Raw genomic sequence first — 17,691 nt, 5'->3', positions numbered from 1 at the left:
ATGGATATACAGCATCTTGGAATTAAACTCTTTATAAAAGATTATATAATATATATTCTTTTAATTAGCTGCTTTAAGGTGTCCCCATTGCTGACACAGTTGTTTAACTGCACCTACACACAACTTGTTAAATCTCCATAGAAAAGACTTAGACTTAGACAGACTTTATTGTCATTCAAATTTACACCGTACAGTGCGCATTTGAATGAAATTACGTTGCATTGGCTCAGAGTAGTTCAGGGAGAAAAGGAAAAAAAAAAGAAAAGAAAAGAAAATCACTGCTAATGGAATGGGAGAACCTGGAGCCGCTAAAGAGGTATAAAGCCTGCCAGCACTGGGCCGTGGAGCAGTGGAACAGAGTTCTCTGGGATGATGGAGAACCACTGAATACTTTTGGGATGTTTATTTGGGAAGAGGAATGGCGTCTGTGATCCAGAACTAATCATCCAACATCACTACCTAAGCTCACTGATGACTGAAAGCAATCAAATCCTCACAGCAATGTTCCAGCATCTGGCATAGAGCCTTCTTGAAGAGTAGAAGCTGTAACTCCATACTTAGAGATATAATACACTGACACTATAACACAGATATACCCAGGGCTTAGTATGCAAAATGCACTTAAAGCACCGGCCTACAGAGATTCACACAGCACAACAAGCAAAACTCCACTGGAGTAAATTAGAGAGCAAAGACTGTCCATCATCAACTCTGAGCTCAGAGAGGCACAGCTGCACTAAAGGGGTTCAGCAGTAACAGTAACTCATACATACCTGTGCAGATGTGTACAAATAAAAGAGCAAGTCCAAAAGCTCCAAAAGCTCCTGCCATCATCTCTCCAAAAGAGCCTGCACTGGTTCTTGAGATGTTTTGTCGAGTAATCCACAGATTTTATTATTTTAGATTATTATAATTTTACCAGTACTGTGTGATATTTTAGCTCCGTCATAATCTCTGTGCTGAACAGCATTAGTTTAAATTCTGTGCCGTTTTACACAAACAGTAGAAGCCCGTGAACATTTAATCCCGTTTGTGTTGGTCTGAGCGAGTACTCCATGAGTCAGAGAGAGAGGGAGAGAAAAGAATCAATTCCTTCAAAACAATCACAATAAACGCGCAACGCCAGTGACTTCAGGTTCACTCAGTCATAAAAAACGACCCAGAGCCGAGCCGAGCCGAGCCGAGCCGAGCCGAGTCAGGTCTCCTCCGCTCTGTCCTGCATCCTCACGCTCCCACCCAGAGTCCAGAAGAGTCCGAGTCTGTGCGCTGCAGCCAAACTCCGGCCAGAAGTTCAGTAATTCTGTAAAAACTGTCAGCAAAGTCCGGACACGCTGCAAGCCGTCCACTGTCACATCCTTCAGCAGCGCTCCAGCATCACTTTCTGAATCCGTCAGCTTTAAAAACTTCAGAGATGTTTCCTGAGGAAACGACGCACAGCAGATGCAGATGCCGGACTCTGTCCACTTTAACTCCTTGGCTTCAGACCACTTCCAAGTTTGAGTAGTTCCGTAAAAAATCCAGAGATGTTTCTTTCCTTTTCCCCTCTTTTTTTTTTTTTTTTTTAAGTCTTCCACTCTTTCCTAACCCCCGCTCTCGGTGCCGAGGAGCCCGTCTCCACCTCCGGCTGAGGGGGTTTGAAACAACGGTGCTTCATTCAAACGGCATGAATGGGAGCTCAGAATGGAACGGCCTCCTCTCCCCCCATAGGAGCGAACAATGGTCTCTTCCAAAGCGGAGTATTAACCCTTTCTTTGCCGGCTTGGTGGCCAAACCCAGAGCTGGCTCACTGTCCGCAAACCAGCACGCCTGCACCTGATGTACCCGACGTACAAACACTGTAATGGTTGGAGGTTCACGATAATGTAACCTGACCTCAAATTCTCCAACTAAATCTAACAGTGATCTAAACAGTGTTTGTACCAACTTACACCCTTAAAAGACGCGTCTGCAAGGGTTCTTTAGTAAAGGGAATGGGTCTATTAACACATGATCATTGCCATGATGCTTAAATGGTTCTTTAGACTGATGGACAGTGCGTTGTGGTGCTATATACCACCAGAAAGGGTTCTGCTGTTGGTGTCAAGCATGCAACAGTAGCAGAACCCCTTTTGGTGCTACATAGAGGCAGTTTTAAAAAGGTTCTATGTAGAACCACAATACATTCTCTATGAGTCTGAAGAACCGTTTCACCCTGAAAATAACTAAGAAATGGTTCTATATAAAAATCATGACTCTAAATAGCGCCTTTAGTACAGAACCATCTTTTTAAAGTGTGTAGCATGATTGCTATTGCTAAAAACAAATTAATTTTATACGTAAACGGTCACTGTTGAAACCAAAAACGATGACGCTCCTGCTCAGGTTTATCCCACTGTTTTTATTCGATTTAAACTATTTCTGTTCTTTGTCTCAGTTACTGAGATCAACAAGACCTTTCTGTTTTAAATTCAGTAAACTGTAGTGGTCTGATCTCTGGTGTTGGGTCGCACTGCACTAGGACAGGTCTGGTCCCAAAGCAGTGCTGTGCGCAGTTGTGGCTTTGAGCAAAGCCTCTAGTCTATAGTGCCCCCACACAGACACAGGCGTACAGGCATTCATGTGGCAACGGCGCCCTCTGCTGTTCACTCACCTGCTGCACTAACGCTGGGCGGACAGATATTCAGGACAAGCCTATTTTGGACTGCCCAAGTCACACTGTACTTGTATCTCTTTCTGTTCCAATGGCACAGGTGGACACTAAGTAGTTACACTCTCTACCTATATATTGTATATTCTCTATTTATAAATAATAATTACTGTATTTTTTTCCAATCATTACATTTTCACCTTTTGTTCACAGAATGCTTTGAGTATTGAGTAATGCATGTAAAAATACAGCTTTTCTTGAATAGTTTATAATATTTAAATCTGTACTGCATGACTTATTATTATATATAAAATAATAGATGAATGCAGACAGTTAATCTACATTTAAAGATTATAACTTACATCCTTTTAATTAGCTACTGTCTCCATTGCTGACACGTCATTCAACTACACACACGTGGCTTGTTAAAGCTCCACAGAAAAGCACTGCTAATAGATTGGGACAACCTGGAGCAGCTAGAGGGGTGTAAAGCCTGCCAGCACTGGGCCGTGGAGTAGTGGAACTGAGTTCTCTGGAATGATGAATACCACTGAATACTTTTGGGGTGTGTATTTGGGAAGAGGAATGGCATCCGTGATCCAGAACTAATCATCCAACATCTGTACCTAAGCTCACTGATGACTGAATGCAATCAAACCATCACAGCAAAGTCCTGGCGTATAGCCTCTTCAGAAGATTAGAGACTGTTACTCCATACTTATTGGTATAATGCACTGACACTATAACACAGATATACCCAGGGCTTAGTATGCAAAATATGCTTAAAGCATCAAGAAAAGATGGACAATGTAGGCCTACAGAGATTCACACTAACTCATAATTTGATTATTATAGACAGGTAGCAAAGGTAGTTTTAGGCATTTCGCTCCAGGAGTCACTGATAAAGCATAGGGTGCTTCTCCCAGCAGAGAATCAAATCCCAATCTGCAACGTGGAAGGCAGAGGTACTTCCCACTACACCTTTCAAACCATCTCTATTGCTTTTTTAACTACGTATTGTAGACCAAGAATGCACCAAAAACAGAAGAACAAGACTAACAGTTAATGGTTTACCAACAGGATGCTGGATCCACTGCAGTTAAGTGTTGGATTACTTTATTTATTTATTTATTTTTATAACTTGGGGCTTTTGCACTGTTACTAAAGTTGTGTTCAAGAATGGTTTGTCTACTATACATGAGTGAAAACCCACCTCTGGCGAACAGATTATAAACAGAATGGGCTGACAGCACCCTTAATGCTGCATGTCTTGAAAGCAGCTCACACTTAAATAGTAATTAGGCCTATTCTAATTCTCCTTCCAGTTCACACAAATCAGAGACATCAGCAGAGTGACTGAGCAGGTTTGCTGGTGCATCCTCTCTCAAACTCACCCTGACCTTCACCAGTCTGGAGCAGTAACAGACAGAGTGGCATGTTTGTGTTGGCTGTCACAGCACTGTGTGAATGTAGAAGAGACAGCAGAAAGCTTTCAGCAGCTCAGCCAAAACTCCATCCTTCACCTGCCCTCCCTGAAAAACCAACCTTCACTAGGAAAGGACACATAACATCTGGCACGCTCAAGCTCTGAATGTCCAGCGTACCCCTGCTTGACTGTGCTTTAACCATACTGCATTGCTCAGGTGAAGACAAAGCAATGCAAAGAGATCCCATTAGCACCGAATGATTGGTGCTAGATTAACCAGTCAGTTCCACTATTCAGCATCCAAATTTGTGAAATGCCCTTGGTGATTTGCATTGACATATGATTCATATGACATATGAGTCTAATTTTGTAATTCTGACTGAGTAATGTCACATATATATTTACATGTTTATTTGGACACATCACACAGTGCTGAAATAGTTTCAGTAGTACCAGTAGAACAGTTACATGCACTAAACAAAACTCAGTAAATTTCAGTAAACTACTGAAACAAAACTCAGTAAATCGCATCATCACTATTGTAAAACCTAAAGGGAAAACTATTTTCACATTTTCTGCAAAATTCAGTTGATGAGGTGTTTTGATGTGAAATGGTGCATTGACTCTGATTGTTTACAATGGCCATGATGGGAACCAGGGATGGTGCCATCTAATATATGCAATAGGTTTTTATGGTTGATATGTTTTGCCTTACAACATCCTTCATGTATCTTTCCCTCATGAATGCATTTTAAAAATATATGTTTTAGGCCCAAATTTCTTCTCAAAATGAAACAATCTCTAATGTAAAACAATCTCTTAGACATCCAGCAACATATGGATGCCCATTTCTTGTCATTTTGGAGGCATTCAATGTTTCAGACAGCTGGTTCCTATCACCACCACTGTAAACAATTCTGACTATGTAAGCTTCTCTAGAACAACACATTTCACATCATTCACAAACACTTAATAAATTAAAATGTTTAATTTCATTGGTTCATTTATTTTCAAATGGCAAAAAAAAAAAAAAAAAATACAGCAGCAACAACAACAAAGTAGCAATGTGTTCTTATTACAGCAATAAAATGCTGACAGCGTTTCAGGTACTTACTATGGAAGCTTGGATGGCATTTTTGTGCTTTGCTGTTAGAGTGGCGTAGCGGTATGGGCCCAGGATGGGCTCCCTGCATGTATCCTCGCTGCAGCTTGCACCACTGCAAGGGTGGGCTCCGGAGCCCGGTGTGGTGAGGGCTGCCTGGAGGACCCCCATGCTGGACCCCCAACATTACAAGCATGGCAAGGACAGCTATAACCAGAGATATAGTCTGCATGTTTAACTACGCTGCAGTTAAAGAAGCTTAGCTGGAGACAAAGCAATTAAAAAGATCCCACTTGCTCTGACTGACTGCCGTCCAGTTAACTGGTCAGTTAGTATCTGTGAATGAAGATCCAAATAATTTTTTCTATTTAGTTTAGGCTGATTAATGTCCAAATATAAGATGGCAAAGTGTCCACAACTCCAATGTGGTTCCAAAAGAAAAATCCCACCATTCACAGTATAGTTGTCCATAGAAGTAATCCACTATGAGAATTTTATTATTTCATCCTAGAAAAAGTATGACTCTGAAAAAAATTCAGAACCCAAAAATTAAGATATGTTGTTAGCCTGTTAACTCTAACCTTCTCCAGACTTCACCAATGTGCAACAGACTCTGCACAGCCACAATAGCAACTCTGGAAGCCCCATTCACTATCATGTCTTAATATGGACATTTTTTTGTAATGAGGCAGTCCAAAACAGGGACACTACAGACAATCTGCTCAGTGAGGTCCAATCCCTTCATTCTTCACTTCAGCATCTCAACATGAAAAGCTTTCTTCCTATTCTCGCTGTAATTCTCTGTTTGATATTCAAAGCAAGTTTGGGGACGTTTTCTCTTTTTTCTTGTGATGTCTGTGTGCGCGGATGGTAAAAAAGGGGGGACCCTCCAGACATCATGCTGGGACGTCTCTTTCAGCCTGGAAAGACCCCCCTCTGAATGCCCGGGCTGCAGCAGTATAGGGGTTAGAGGGTGACCCAGGCAGCGGCTGAGAGAGAGCACATTCTCTCTCCCCCTGACTAAGACTATTTTATGCCTTCCTTTCAGTCCACATCATCTAACGAAACAGGCACAGCCTAAAACAAAACATTCCCTGAGAATTAAACTCCCCATCGAGCATCGAGAGGCAAAAACACTCCCTCAGACCCCCAAAAGAGAGCAAAACATTGTATCTTGGAGTCTCGTTTTTTCAAAGAATATCTATGCACTTCTATAGTATGGACTAATTTTGCATGCGCGGCACTGTAGGCAGTAATACAATTCCACACTTTCTTACATCAACATTAAAAAGTATCCGAAACTACATTTATTTACCTTTCAAGACAATTATCTTTTCATACCAATGTAACAACCTCAAAAATGGCCTCCTTGGTCAAGCTAATTCATATTGCATGGTGTGAAAAGCTTGCAGATAATTAGCAATAACTCTGCTGGCTGCTGTGGGGTATTTTCAATACTTTGGGTCCTGCTGTGAATTACTCTTTTTCAAAAGGCAAAGAAAAAGCATGGTCATTAAAACACACACACAGACACACACACACACACACACACACACACACACACACACACACACACACACACACACACACATTGCTGAACACCATGTACTATCTTTGTAACAATGTTCTGACATGACCACTGACCTGTGGTCTAATATAGCCTACTTAGTTCTACTATCAGTTTTACTATTGCCAAATGACCGCATGTAAAACCCACAGTTCAATATGGTCCTGATGCTTGAGCCACAATACAATTTTATTGCGATTTATAAAGACGTCATGAATAACACATTGCAGACTATTATTTTTAACCACAAATGACGCTTCCAGAAGAGCACTGTGCTTGCTTTATCTAATAAAATGCACACTATGTGTAACATCTTAGATTTCTTATTGCTCTTATACTGTATATGGTGATTTTCAATGGAAGGAATGAATTTCATAAGTAGTTTTGCCAAAGAACTCACATTAGTCATATTAGTGTAATGTGACATTTAACATAGCATTTTTCTGTGCCTCACAGAAGTACAGCATGCAGCCATATAAACATTACAAATAATATTACTTTTATTGCTGTGTCATGCCTGACTGTATGTGGGGTGAATGTGTTAACAACTATTTATCCTAAAAAGTGCTCTAAATACATTGTACTGTGTCTAATGATGTGTTTGTGTTGAAATGTGGGTTTCTTGTACATAAACAGTTATGCCTGCGTTTTCAGAAAATACAAAATCCGCTTTATTCCACTGCCCTGACTAATGGAAAAGGAAATTTAATCTTGGCAAAATGTTTCATTCCATTATAGGAATTTCATCATTTCTTAGCAATTGTATGTCCACCTTTTGCTTGGTGTTATCCACTACCATATCCGTCCACTCCTAATAAGGCAACCACTGGCAGGTTTCCTCTCACTATTATTAAACATTAAATATCAATTATAACATATATATATATATATGATTCCTAACAAAACTGTGAATCACATAGATGAGCTATCACACTAGCTAGGCCAAAGTTCTCACAGAGTTTTTGAACTCGCATTTGATAAAATAAATAAATAAATAAACAAAAATCAATGAATAATGATGGAAACCCATTTGCCTAATGAACAGTGGATGGAGTAGTCATATAGATCAAGTCATCTGTTTTTTCCCCACCAGCAGCTTTAAAACATGACAGAAGGTGCCAGATGTACCTGTGTACATATGACAATATTAGAGGATAAAGAAATAACACTGATATTGAATGATAAACAGACACAGCATATGATTCAGATCAATAGACATTTCTTGAACCACTATGTTAGCCAGTCCCTTTTTATCATGCACACTCTCAAAACAGCACCAAGACGTTACTCAACAGATTTCTCCATATGGTCTTTGTCCATATTTCTAGAAGTGTGTCTACAGACATGATGTACAGAGTTTCATTCTGTTGTGCAGATCTGATTTGAGTGCAGCCTTATTCTTGTATATTTTTGTGACGTTATGGCTATTTACTTGAATTTAATTCAACAGCTGCATTAAAAGCTGTCTCTCCATTACTGGTTGCTGATTTATCCATTTGCTCTTCCATTATCTTTCATTTTCGTTAAGGTGTAGAACATTTTTAAGTATCTCATTCTAAAAGGCTGTAGCATCTTCCAAAGTAAGTCAAACAACAATTATCCATTTGAAAGTGCTTACATTTTAGCATAATATCATGCAGATGACTAAAGTAGTACAAAGAACAAAGAACATACAAACACATTAACAGAGAAACAGTGGAAAAATGTAGAAATGTGCTTGTTTCTGAAGGGTGAAGGGTAAAGGGTAAGAGACCTCTGGACCAAATGTGTCGAGTGTGGACAGTGAAGGATCTCTAAGACGTTTCAGACGTTTCTGTGCTCAGGGGGAGGAACCTTCAAGTTCTCTGGAAGTCACAAACCAAAGCAGTGTCATGTGTCATGTGTTAGCCCTGCTGTGATTAGAGGCAGCAAATCATTTTTATGAGCATGACACTGAGGAACACCGGCACACACAACAGCACTGACTCCACAAAACAGCAGCACAGCATGTTCGCCTTCATATTTTATACCTACCAGCTCCAGTCCTTTAACTAATGTATTTCTTTTCATGAACTATGCATGATCTGCAATGAGTAATTATTTATAATCCTGATCAGGTCCTACACGTAAAAAGCAGACGTTCATGTAAAAAAGGCTTTGCTATCAATATCAGTATGTCTGATTATTAAAATGATAGTCTGGCATACATATAATGTATTTAACCTTAGGCTACTAACATACAAACCCAATTAAAAGCACTTTGTCAACCTTATTGATTTCTGTGAATATACCCTAATTCCAAAATTGATGTCTGCAACACATTCCAAAAAAGTTGGGAAAGGGGAAAATTAAGTCTTGGAAATTTACATTGCCTCTGATTTTCAATAGGTAAACAGGTGAATAGGTAAAAGGTGATGATATCATGATGAGTATGAAAGGGGCATTAACAAATGGCACTGTCATTTACGAGTGAGGACAGGTTGAGATTCACCACTTTGTTAAAAACTGTGTGAGCAAATTGTTCCACAGTTTAGGACCAATCTGTCTCAATGCACAAGTGGAAGGAATTTGGGGATTTCACAATCTACAGCCCAAAACATTATTAAAAAGAAATCAGGAAATCCAGAGAAATCTGTGTGTGTGAAGGGTAAGAACAACAATCTGACTTACTCATTAAAAACTGACATGCTTGGGAATACTTTGGAAAACTCTTGTCAGTACATATTGTGCATCACTGCATCCACAAATGCAAGTTAGGCCTCTAATCTGCAAAGCAGAAGCCAAATATCAACAGCATCCAGGCATGCTGCAACTTCTCTGAACTACAGCTCATCTGAATGGACTGAGGGAAAGCGGAAACGTGCTGTTGTCTGACAAATCCGCCTTTCAAACTGTCATTGGAAATATTGTCATCATGTTATCAGGGACAGAAAACATACAAGACATACTGCCCCCACTGTTTATGCTGGTATTGCATTTTGTTGAAGCAAAGCATTCATTTGTGAAGACCTTCACAATCAGTACTTTGAACAACTGCAGGATATTCAGGGCCAGTGGAAAAGAAAGATAATAATAAAAAAGAGAATTCTTCATTTCTGTAGTATTCCTAGACAACAAGATTAGACAAATAGAGAAAAGACTGTTCTGCTTAACAAATTAACAGATTAATTATTTCATTTTTCTCCTGAAGTCCTCTTGCAACATTTGTGTGGTTTCATGCACCAAAAAAGTCAGACTTGGTTTCTACATGGCCAACCTCACTTTATCTCTCGGAATTAATCCCACTATTTTTGTTTCTGTGCCTTTAAGAAGTAAACAGCCTCTGTTCTGATCGGTTGTTCAGTATTGTGCTTTGTTCAATAGGACTGCGTGAGGGAGTGGAGCTAAACTGCTGTTGGCTGAATATATGTGAATGATAGTTTATGTCACATTCAATACATGACAATGCAATGAAATTCAGTAAACATTCCACACGAGGAGCCTCCTCAGTGTTGATGTTGTGTCTAATTCTTATCTGGGTCAGAAGTATCTCATGCCTCTTTGTTGTCTTATTCTATTACTCCTAAGGATTTTTAGGAGAATCACCATTAAGTCTCCTGAGCAATCAAAGATCAACATTTGAGTAATGAATTGTTCCTCTGGAACATTTTATTACTCAAATGCTGCACACAAGATTTAAGCATGTGTGCAAAAAATTAAGTAACCATGTTATTACCCCCAAGTGCTGTTCATCGGCCAGAACATGTTCGATGTCCAAAGTTTTTGCTTCTTTAGTTCTGATATTTCTTGAAAATGAACAGAGGTTCACTCAAGTTACTTCACTCCTGTGTTCCCTTCACTGGCTTCTTGTAGCTGCCCACATCAGATTTAAAACCCTGCTTACAGAGGTAAAAATGGATCAGCCCCTCCCTGATGGCTTGATGTGACACCATATTTCCAGACACTGGAAGACAAACATCAAGATTCTTCTCTGTCCTGGCACCCAGGTGGTGGAACAAACTTCTACTGGCTGTCCGAACATCAGAGGGCCTCTCTGTGTTCATACGCCTACTGAAGACCCAACTGTTTGTGAAGCACTTAAACAAACATCAATCTGGCTCTTATTGAAATGTGTTTTTTTTTCACTTAAGCTATATCTTAATTCTGTATTTTGTATCTTGTATCAGTGGTGGCTCACGTCTCTGGTCGCTTTTTTTTTTAGCTCCAATGGTAGTTTGGACTTCAAGATGGTTGCTACTACTGTTTTTAGCCATTATATGTCTTTTTTATATATTTATAGATAACAGTATATCAATTAATTAAAGTGTGCTGCTGTTTCCCTCGCCTGTGCTGTCTCACACGCTGATGCACTGGCACTAGGGATGAGTCCAGAACCACTAAGTGCTATCCTGTCATTACTCCACACGCTTCTGAGCAGAAAACCTCCGTGACTTGTCAGGCCGGCTGAGAAAGCCCTCCGCTCTCTCTGCATGATCGCGTTGGACAAATTCGCAGCAGTGTTGTCACTGGGAAAAAATGCTTCTCACATACGGCCATCTGGCCTTCACCCCGGCCAGGAGAGCGTACACCCACACAAGCTCATAATAAAACCGACAAGCATCTGAAAAAAAATCACACAAAAAGCACCTTCCCTTCAATGCTGTGAAAAAGCAACACAACAAAGGCCTGGGTCACCTTTCAGTGCCTTTAAGAAATTAAATTAGTATGAAAAGATAACAAAGCTCACAGAAGAAGACCCAAAACTGCACAGATAAATAGAGAATAACAAACAGCATAGAGGGGGCATTCTCCTTGCTCACTTGTAAGCCGTGAGAAAAAGGGACGAAGGTCCTGAACGGTGGGCTGAACAAATCTGGTTCTGTTTTGTCACTCAGTGAGGCCCTTCATGCGGAACGCCATGGAGGAGACACCCCACGGGAGGGACGTGAAGAGGAAGAATGAAAGGAAGAAAGAGAGCAGGGCATTACGCGCTGACTGGCTGACACAAAAAGCTGGATGAGGCGATAAACAGGTTGTCGCATTTCCGCCTGCCTGTGTGACCTGAATGGTCTCTCTGCCTGCCACCTCTGCAAGGGATTAGCACTAAGCTTCAGCACAGTGTTTGCTGGAGATGAAGAAAAAAAATGTTGTACATTATAATTTTGTCCACTGAAGGAATTTATTTTATGCTTACCGTGTAAGGGGCATTATAGTTAGTGGGAGACAGATATTTTGTTTTTAGGTTTTAGAGCTACACAGGACCTTCCAGTGTTTCTACACAAGCTCTGGAGCTCTCTAGCCACAACGCTCCATGGTTTCCAATTAGTGCATGAAACACGCCGACAGGATTTAGATCCACTTCACAAAGAAACAAAAGTGTCTCGAGTGACTTCATAGGACTTCTCAGCTCCAGTCTTCCCTAACTAGCTTTGTCACTCGGTCGCACTGGGTCTTTTATGCACAGTGGCAAGAACCAGTCACATTGTGTTTTCATGCTTAATTGGCTTAATTGGTTTACTGGCCGGAGAGGCTTTAAATGAATAGAGAGACTGTCTCAGAGTAACCGAGCCAAGTGATGCCTTTGTCTCTGCTACTGTGTGCCCTCTTCACCTTCACAATGGGGGACTGGGCCAATCAGTGCACTGCAAGCTGTTGGACACGGCCCTCACCAGCAGTTTGGCTCAATTATTAACACGGGCCCACAGTGCAGGGCGGCTGGAGAGATCGGACTACTCCACTCTTCTGCTGCTGACTCAAATGCGTGTGCATTAAGCAGCACCCAGGATGAAGGTTTTAAGGACAAAAAGCAACAGGAAACAGGTACATTACTTTGAACCTGCAAAACTCCGCATAGCTCCTAATGCTTCAGCTGTTGCCTAGCAACTAAGTCTGCAAAAGGGAACAAAATAATTGAGTTTCATTCATTGTCAGCAAAAGTTACACCACTGATCAGAATACGGAAAAGGCAGTGCTGTTTCTGGCTTTTCTCTGGTAAAGTCCATGAGTGAGAGATGACAATGGCTGAAATGTGTTTTTCTGTGCTTACATGGCCATACTGGCATAAGAGGAGACATATAAGTTATATATCTCCACAGTGATAGCCTTAGAACTTTACATGAGCACAAAAACATTCTTCTCATCTGCTAAAGCAACTTGACAGGTTTGCTTTTCAAGTTTTGTATTGATTAATTTGTTATGAAATCTTCATAGAAAGTAAAACATGGTTGGCATTTTCAGCCAGTGTACAATTATTTATGTATTTATTTATTTATTTTGTTTAAATGACAGTGACATTATGACCATGGAGAAATGAATGATCATTCTTCATTCCAATTACAAAATGTACAGTATGTTTTGCATTCACCATCATTCAATTAACAATCAGCATATATTCTAATTAATTATACTATTGAATTTGTTACATAATTAACTTTTATTTTAAGGCCAAAAAATTAACTGAACAATAACTAACCATAGTGTTGTATGGAAAGTTTGGGGCTTTCTGATTACATCATTACATGTTTTACTGATTTTGCTGATGATTGAAGTGAACAAGTGTACTTTTTATTTGCAGAATTTAACATATTCAAAAAAATATATCTAAAAACGTGGCCTGTGCAAAAGTAATGTCACATTTTATATTTTATGTTTTCTTTTTTCTACGTTTATGCATTTTTTTTGTTAAATTCAGCAAATCGATGGAAATCGCATGACGTTTGCAGAAAAATGCTGTATCTAACTGTGTTCCTTGTAGGGGTAACTTATTTTCACTTTAAAATTTGTAAGTGTTTAAACTTTCGTACATGACTGTGTACAGTCAGGTCCAAATGTCTGAGACTCTATTGACTACACAGGATTTTTCTTTTCATTTAACCCCTTAAAATCCTAGGCTTTTTACATACTAAGACTTAATATCAGTAACTAATTAGACTTCAGTGCAAACTGGTTGAGCTATTCTTAACTTTCGGCCTGCCAGTGGTCCCTGGCCATTTAGGCCTAGAAATAAACAACAGAAAGTTTTAGAATTTTGAAAAATTTAAAACAAAGAAAAGTAACGAGAAACAAAATAAGGAAGAAATGTTGATGATTCTACACAATTTCTTGGTCATTACTCAGATTTAAGCAAATTAGTGACACTGATAATGTTAAACACTCTGTACAAAAAAATTGCACTCAGGTGCACAGAGATAGATAGATAGATAGATAGATAGATAGATAGATAGATAGATAGATAGATAGATAGATAGATAGATAGATAGATAGATAGATAGATAGATAGATAGATAGATAGATAGATTAAGTTACAGCTCTGCTATTTTCCTTTTACCTCCGACATTCCATCTTGGCCAAACTTTCACACACCTTTTTCTTCCAGTCTATTCCTTAAAAAGTCTGTCCTTCCTCCCTTGGAAAGAAAAAAATAACTGAAAGGCCTCTTTCTGTCTCCCTGCTGCTGTCAGCTGCCAAAACAAGCCTGCCACTGTGATGAGCACTATAAATATGATGGATGGGATATGCGGTGCTGCTGACCTCACAACACGCGCCAGAGGAGTTCGGAGGAGCAGGTGCTGCGCAGATTTATGACCCCCAGCACGAAATTTCACCCTTCGCACATACTCATGTCCCACCAAGCCAAGACCCCAGCCTGAGACTGCTGAACCCACTCGCACCTCTGCCACAAATAGTGTGTGTGAAACATTAAGATGAGATCTACAATGATGTGCAGTTTTATATGCAGTGGAAGTTCTGCATGTGCTCTGCAATGCAGGTGAAAGAAAAGTAAGCAGTCATTTCTTGGACTATGGCTTGAGTGCTTTAAAAATAATATTACAGTGCTTTACAATACAATCTCTATTTGCGGCATCTCTGGCACATGGTCACTCATATTTTTGGCACGCTTACCTGTGCTTCAATAAAAAAAATAAAAAAATAAAAAAAAAGAACAGATAACTGTTGACAAAGCACACTCACTGAAACACCTGCCGCTGGTGTCTATTATACGTGTTTTGAGTCAACAAGTACTCGATTCTTTTCTAATTGCATGGAACTGCTCTTCAAAAAGAGGGCATTAGAGAGATGCCAGACAAGAACCAGATTTGATTCCTTAAAGAACCTTTTAAAGAATAAAGAACCTTTTTTTGGGAATGAAATGTACAAGTGTGATTTAACCTCCTAATGACTGTAAGAGAAATGAATCCAGCATGACTGCAATAGACCTTTATATGTGCAGGTGTGTATCCATGTTTTGTTAAGGCCAAGTACTCATGGAAGTTACGATCAATTATTTATAGTCAGCTATTCATAACAACACGGTGTGCAATGTCAAACAACAGTTCAGCCTACTCAAGTGCAGTCACACGAACTGTGATGAAAGCTCCAGTGTTAATGGTAGTTGTAGTCCATCAGGTAATACGAACACTACAGAATGAACCCAGATGTTTGTAAGGGTCTCATAATTTACCATTTGTGTAGTTTGGGGCTGTCATGTGTCATATTTTAAACCAGCAATGATATAAAAATGTAAAGATGTTCAGCCTATCAGGTAGGATTTGTTTACTTGTTTATTTTTTAGGATCCCCATTAGCTGCTGTCTTCCTGGGGTCTAGTATACATATCATACATTATAAAATAGAGCAATAATGATCAATGAAAGAACTCATACAAAGCACAAGCCAAAAAGTTAAGATTAACAGACCCTTATTAGTCCCACAACAGGGAAATTTCACCTCCGCATTTAACCCATCAGTGAAGTTAGGGAACCAGTCCTGTGACAGGAAGGTCACCGGTTCAATCCCCAGCACCAACGGTACGTGCCTGAGGTGTCTTTGAGCACGGCACCTAACCCCTAATTGCTCCCCAGGTGCTGTGGATAGGGCTGCCCACTGCTCTGGGCAAGTGTGCTCACTGCCCCTTAGTGTGTATGCATTCATTAGTGTGTATGTGGTGTTTCACTTCACTGATGGGTTAAATGCGGAGGTGAAGTTTCCCTGTTGTGGGACTAATAAGTGTCACTTAATCTTAACTTAATTTTTGACTTGTGCTTTGTAGGAGTTCTTTCATTGATCATTATTGCACTATTTTATAATGTATGATATGGATAGGAATTTTTATTTATAGGAGTGAATGACTGAGCACAGTAACTGACTACCTGTCACAGAAGCAGCTAATACGGTTAGGTTGAAAAATGCTAGAGTATTCATTTAATGGCACTGAACCTGACAAAATGTAGGTGGTTACAGATGTATAAAACAAACATGACATTGAAAAGCTCCATCACAGAACCACAATGTGAGTGATAGTTGTAATCCGATTCAATCTGTGCAAGAGAATCTTTAGAAAACAGACATAATTGACGTTGAATGACTGTGGATAAACTCAGGCTGGTATTTCACACCCGTCTCTCTGAATCTGTCAGTCAGCATCACCCTCATCTGACAGTCATAAGGGCACCATATGGACATCCAGACTCAGTACAAAAGAGGGGCATTTGACTCCCCCCAGTTCACCCACCCCTCTTTCTCCCCCCTGAACCCCAGCCGGCATGCAAGCAAAGGCCATTTATGATTCAGGGAAAAAACCTTATAATTACCCAAGAGCCTCTGTCTGAAATTTCTAGGCTGTTTGCTTTTGTAAAGCAAAATGTCTGTTAGCATTTGGCAGCGACAGACCTACTTTGCATCCTCTCACCCATGATAATCACAACAACAATTGTGAAACGGGTTTGGCTTTTCTTCAGCGTGGCGAGCGCCGTGGTGATGAATAATCAGTATATCCTCTCCTGCGCTCTCGCTTTCTGCACTGCTTCGTCTTACCGTTCCTTCTTAGCTGATCTCTCTTCCACTCCAGTCCCTCTTGACAGAATTAACCTGGTGCACCGAGAAGAGGCCATGATGGAGCCCTTTCCTGGGACACAGTGTGAGTTAAGCTGAGAGATCAGCAAGATGAATAGAGATTGGATAGGGAATAAGAGCAAGAAAGAGCGCCTGCACCCCCTCAGCGCTGAGGGCCTGTGGAGCGGCTGCTGCAGAGAGATGGGGGTAATTACATCTCAAGTGAGATGGGCCCTACAGGCAGGACCTGCACTTGCCATATTTTACTCTTTGGGGGGAAAAGCGAGTGCATTATGAAGCCACGCTTTGAGGATTCACTCAATTGGGAGCAAGTACCCCGTGACCACTCTGGGTGGGGAGAAACCATTTATGCAGGAACGTGTGGAGGGTTTGTGATTGTGAAGCTGCAGGCAGAAACCTTTGGCACTAATAATGGCCAGCAGAATGCCCAATGCTCCTCTAATGCTGGCAGGGCAAGCAGATGAGCTTTGGCTCCGAGGTCGGGACTCAAGGCCAAAGCTGTAACCTGTAATGAGGCATCACAGGAGGGGGAGTTAAATAGACTTCTCCATCTCACATGGGCAGTCTGTCATATACTGGCACAAATCCACATCGATTTTACAACATAGATTTTAAGTGCATGTGTACTACATTTGTATGTTCTTTAGGTCCACTTATGAAATCTGTGTTGTTTTACAAACAAAAAACAACCCTCTTAGTTCAACCCCGACAAATAAACTGCTGTTTTTTGTTTCTGTGCCTTTTAGACTGATACATGTAAATGAGTTTTGTTGTGATCAGCTGTCCTGTATTTTAACTCCTTCACAAAGCAGTCCTGGCTGAAATTATTCAAAGCATTCTTTATATTTTCAGCATAAAGCATAAATGAGTGGGGATATTTCACAATGAATGGACCACAGGAAACAGGGAAAATGTCTGATTCTACAAGACTTACATTAAAAGTAAAGAATGTTTTGGTCCGATAGCAATGATATGTAACTATGGGCATAAGCCCAAAGTTTTATTAGCATGACCTGTTTGCACTGAGGGCCCTATAGTTACTGAATAATAAGCCTTAGTATGTAATAAGCCTGGGGTTTCAAGGAGTTATAACATTCAACACATAAACTGTGTTCAAGTCATTAATAAAGTCATAATTACTCCAAGTGGATTTCACATAAG

The 17,691-nt window shown here is 40.2% G+C and overlaps 1 protein-coding gene across 10 annotated transcripts in view; it reads right to left on the bottom strand.

The window, feature by feature from the left end:
* Nucleotides 1-17,691, bottom strand: part of robo1 (roundabout, axon guidance receptor, homolog 1 (Drosophila)) — a 331,113-nt gene that overhangs the window by 203,382 nt on the left and 110,040 nt on the right. Inside the window, exon 1 of one of the 10 annotated variants that reach the window (XM_017707193.2) lies at nucleotides 774-1,623. The exons of the other annotated variants lie outside the window; for them this stretch is intronic. Coding sequence (XP_017562682.1) covers nucleotides 774-834 — 61 coding nt within the window. The 5' untranslated portion in view covers nucleotides 835-1,623. Of the gene's footprint in view, nucleotides 1-773; nucleotides 1,624-17,691 lie in introns of those variants that run through there. 10 annotated transcript variants of the gene reach the window in all.

This window comes from Pygocentrus nattereri, chromosome 17 (assembly GCF_015220715.1).
Source record: "Pygocentrus nattereri isolate fPygNat1 chromosome 17, fPygNat1.pri, whole genome shotgun sequence".
Taxonomy (NCBI): Eukaryota; Metazoa; Chordata; class Actinopteri; order Characiformes; family Serrasalmidae; genus Pygocentrus; species Pygocentrus nattereri.
This window is presented reverse-complemented; position numbering and strand designations above follow the sequence as displayed.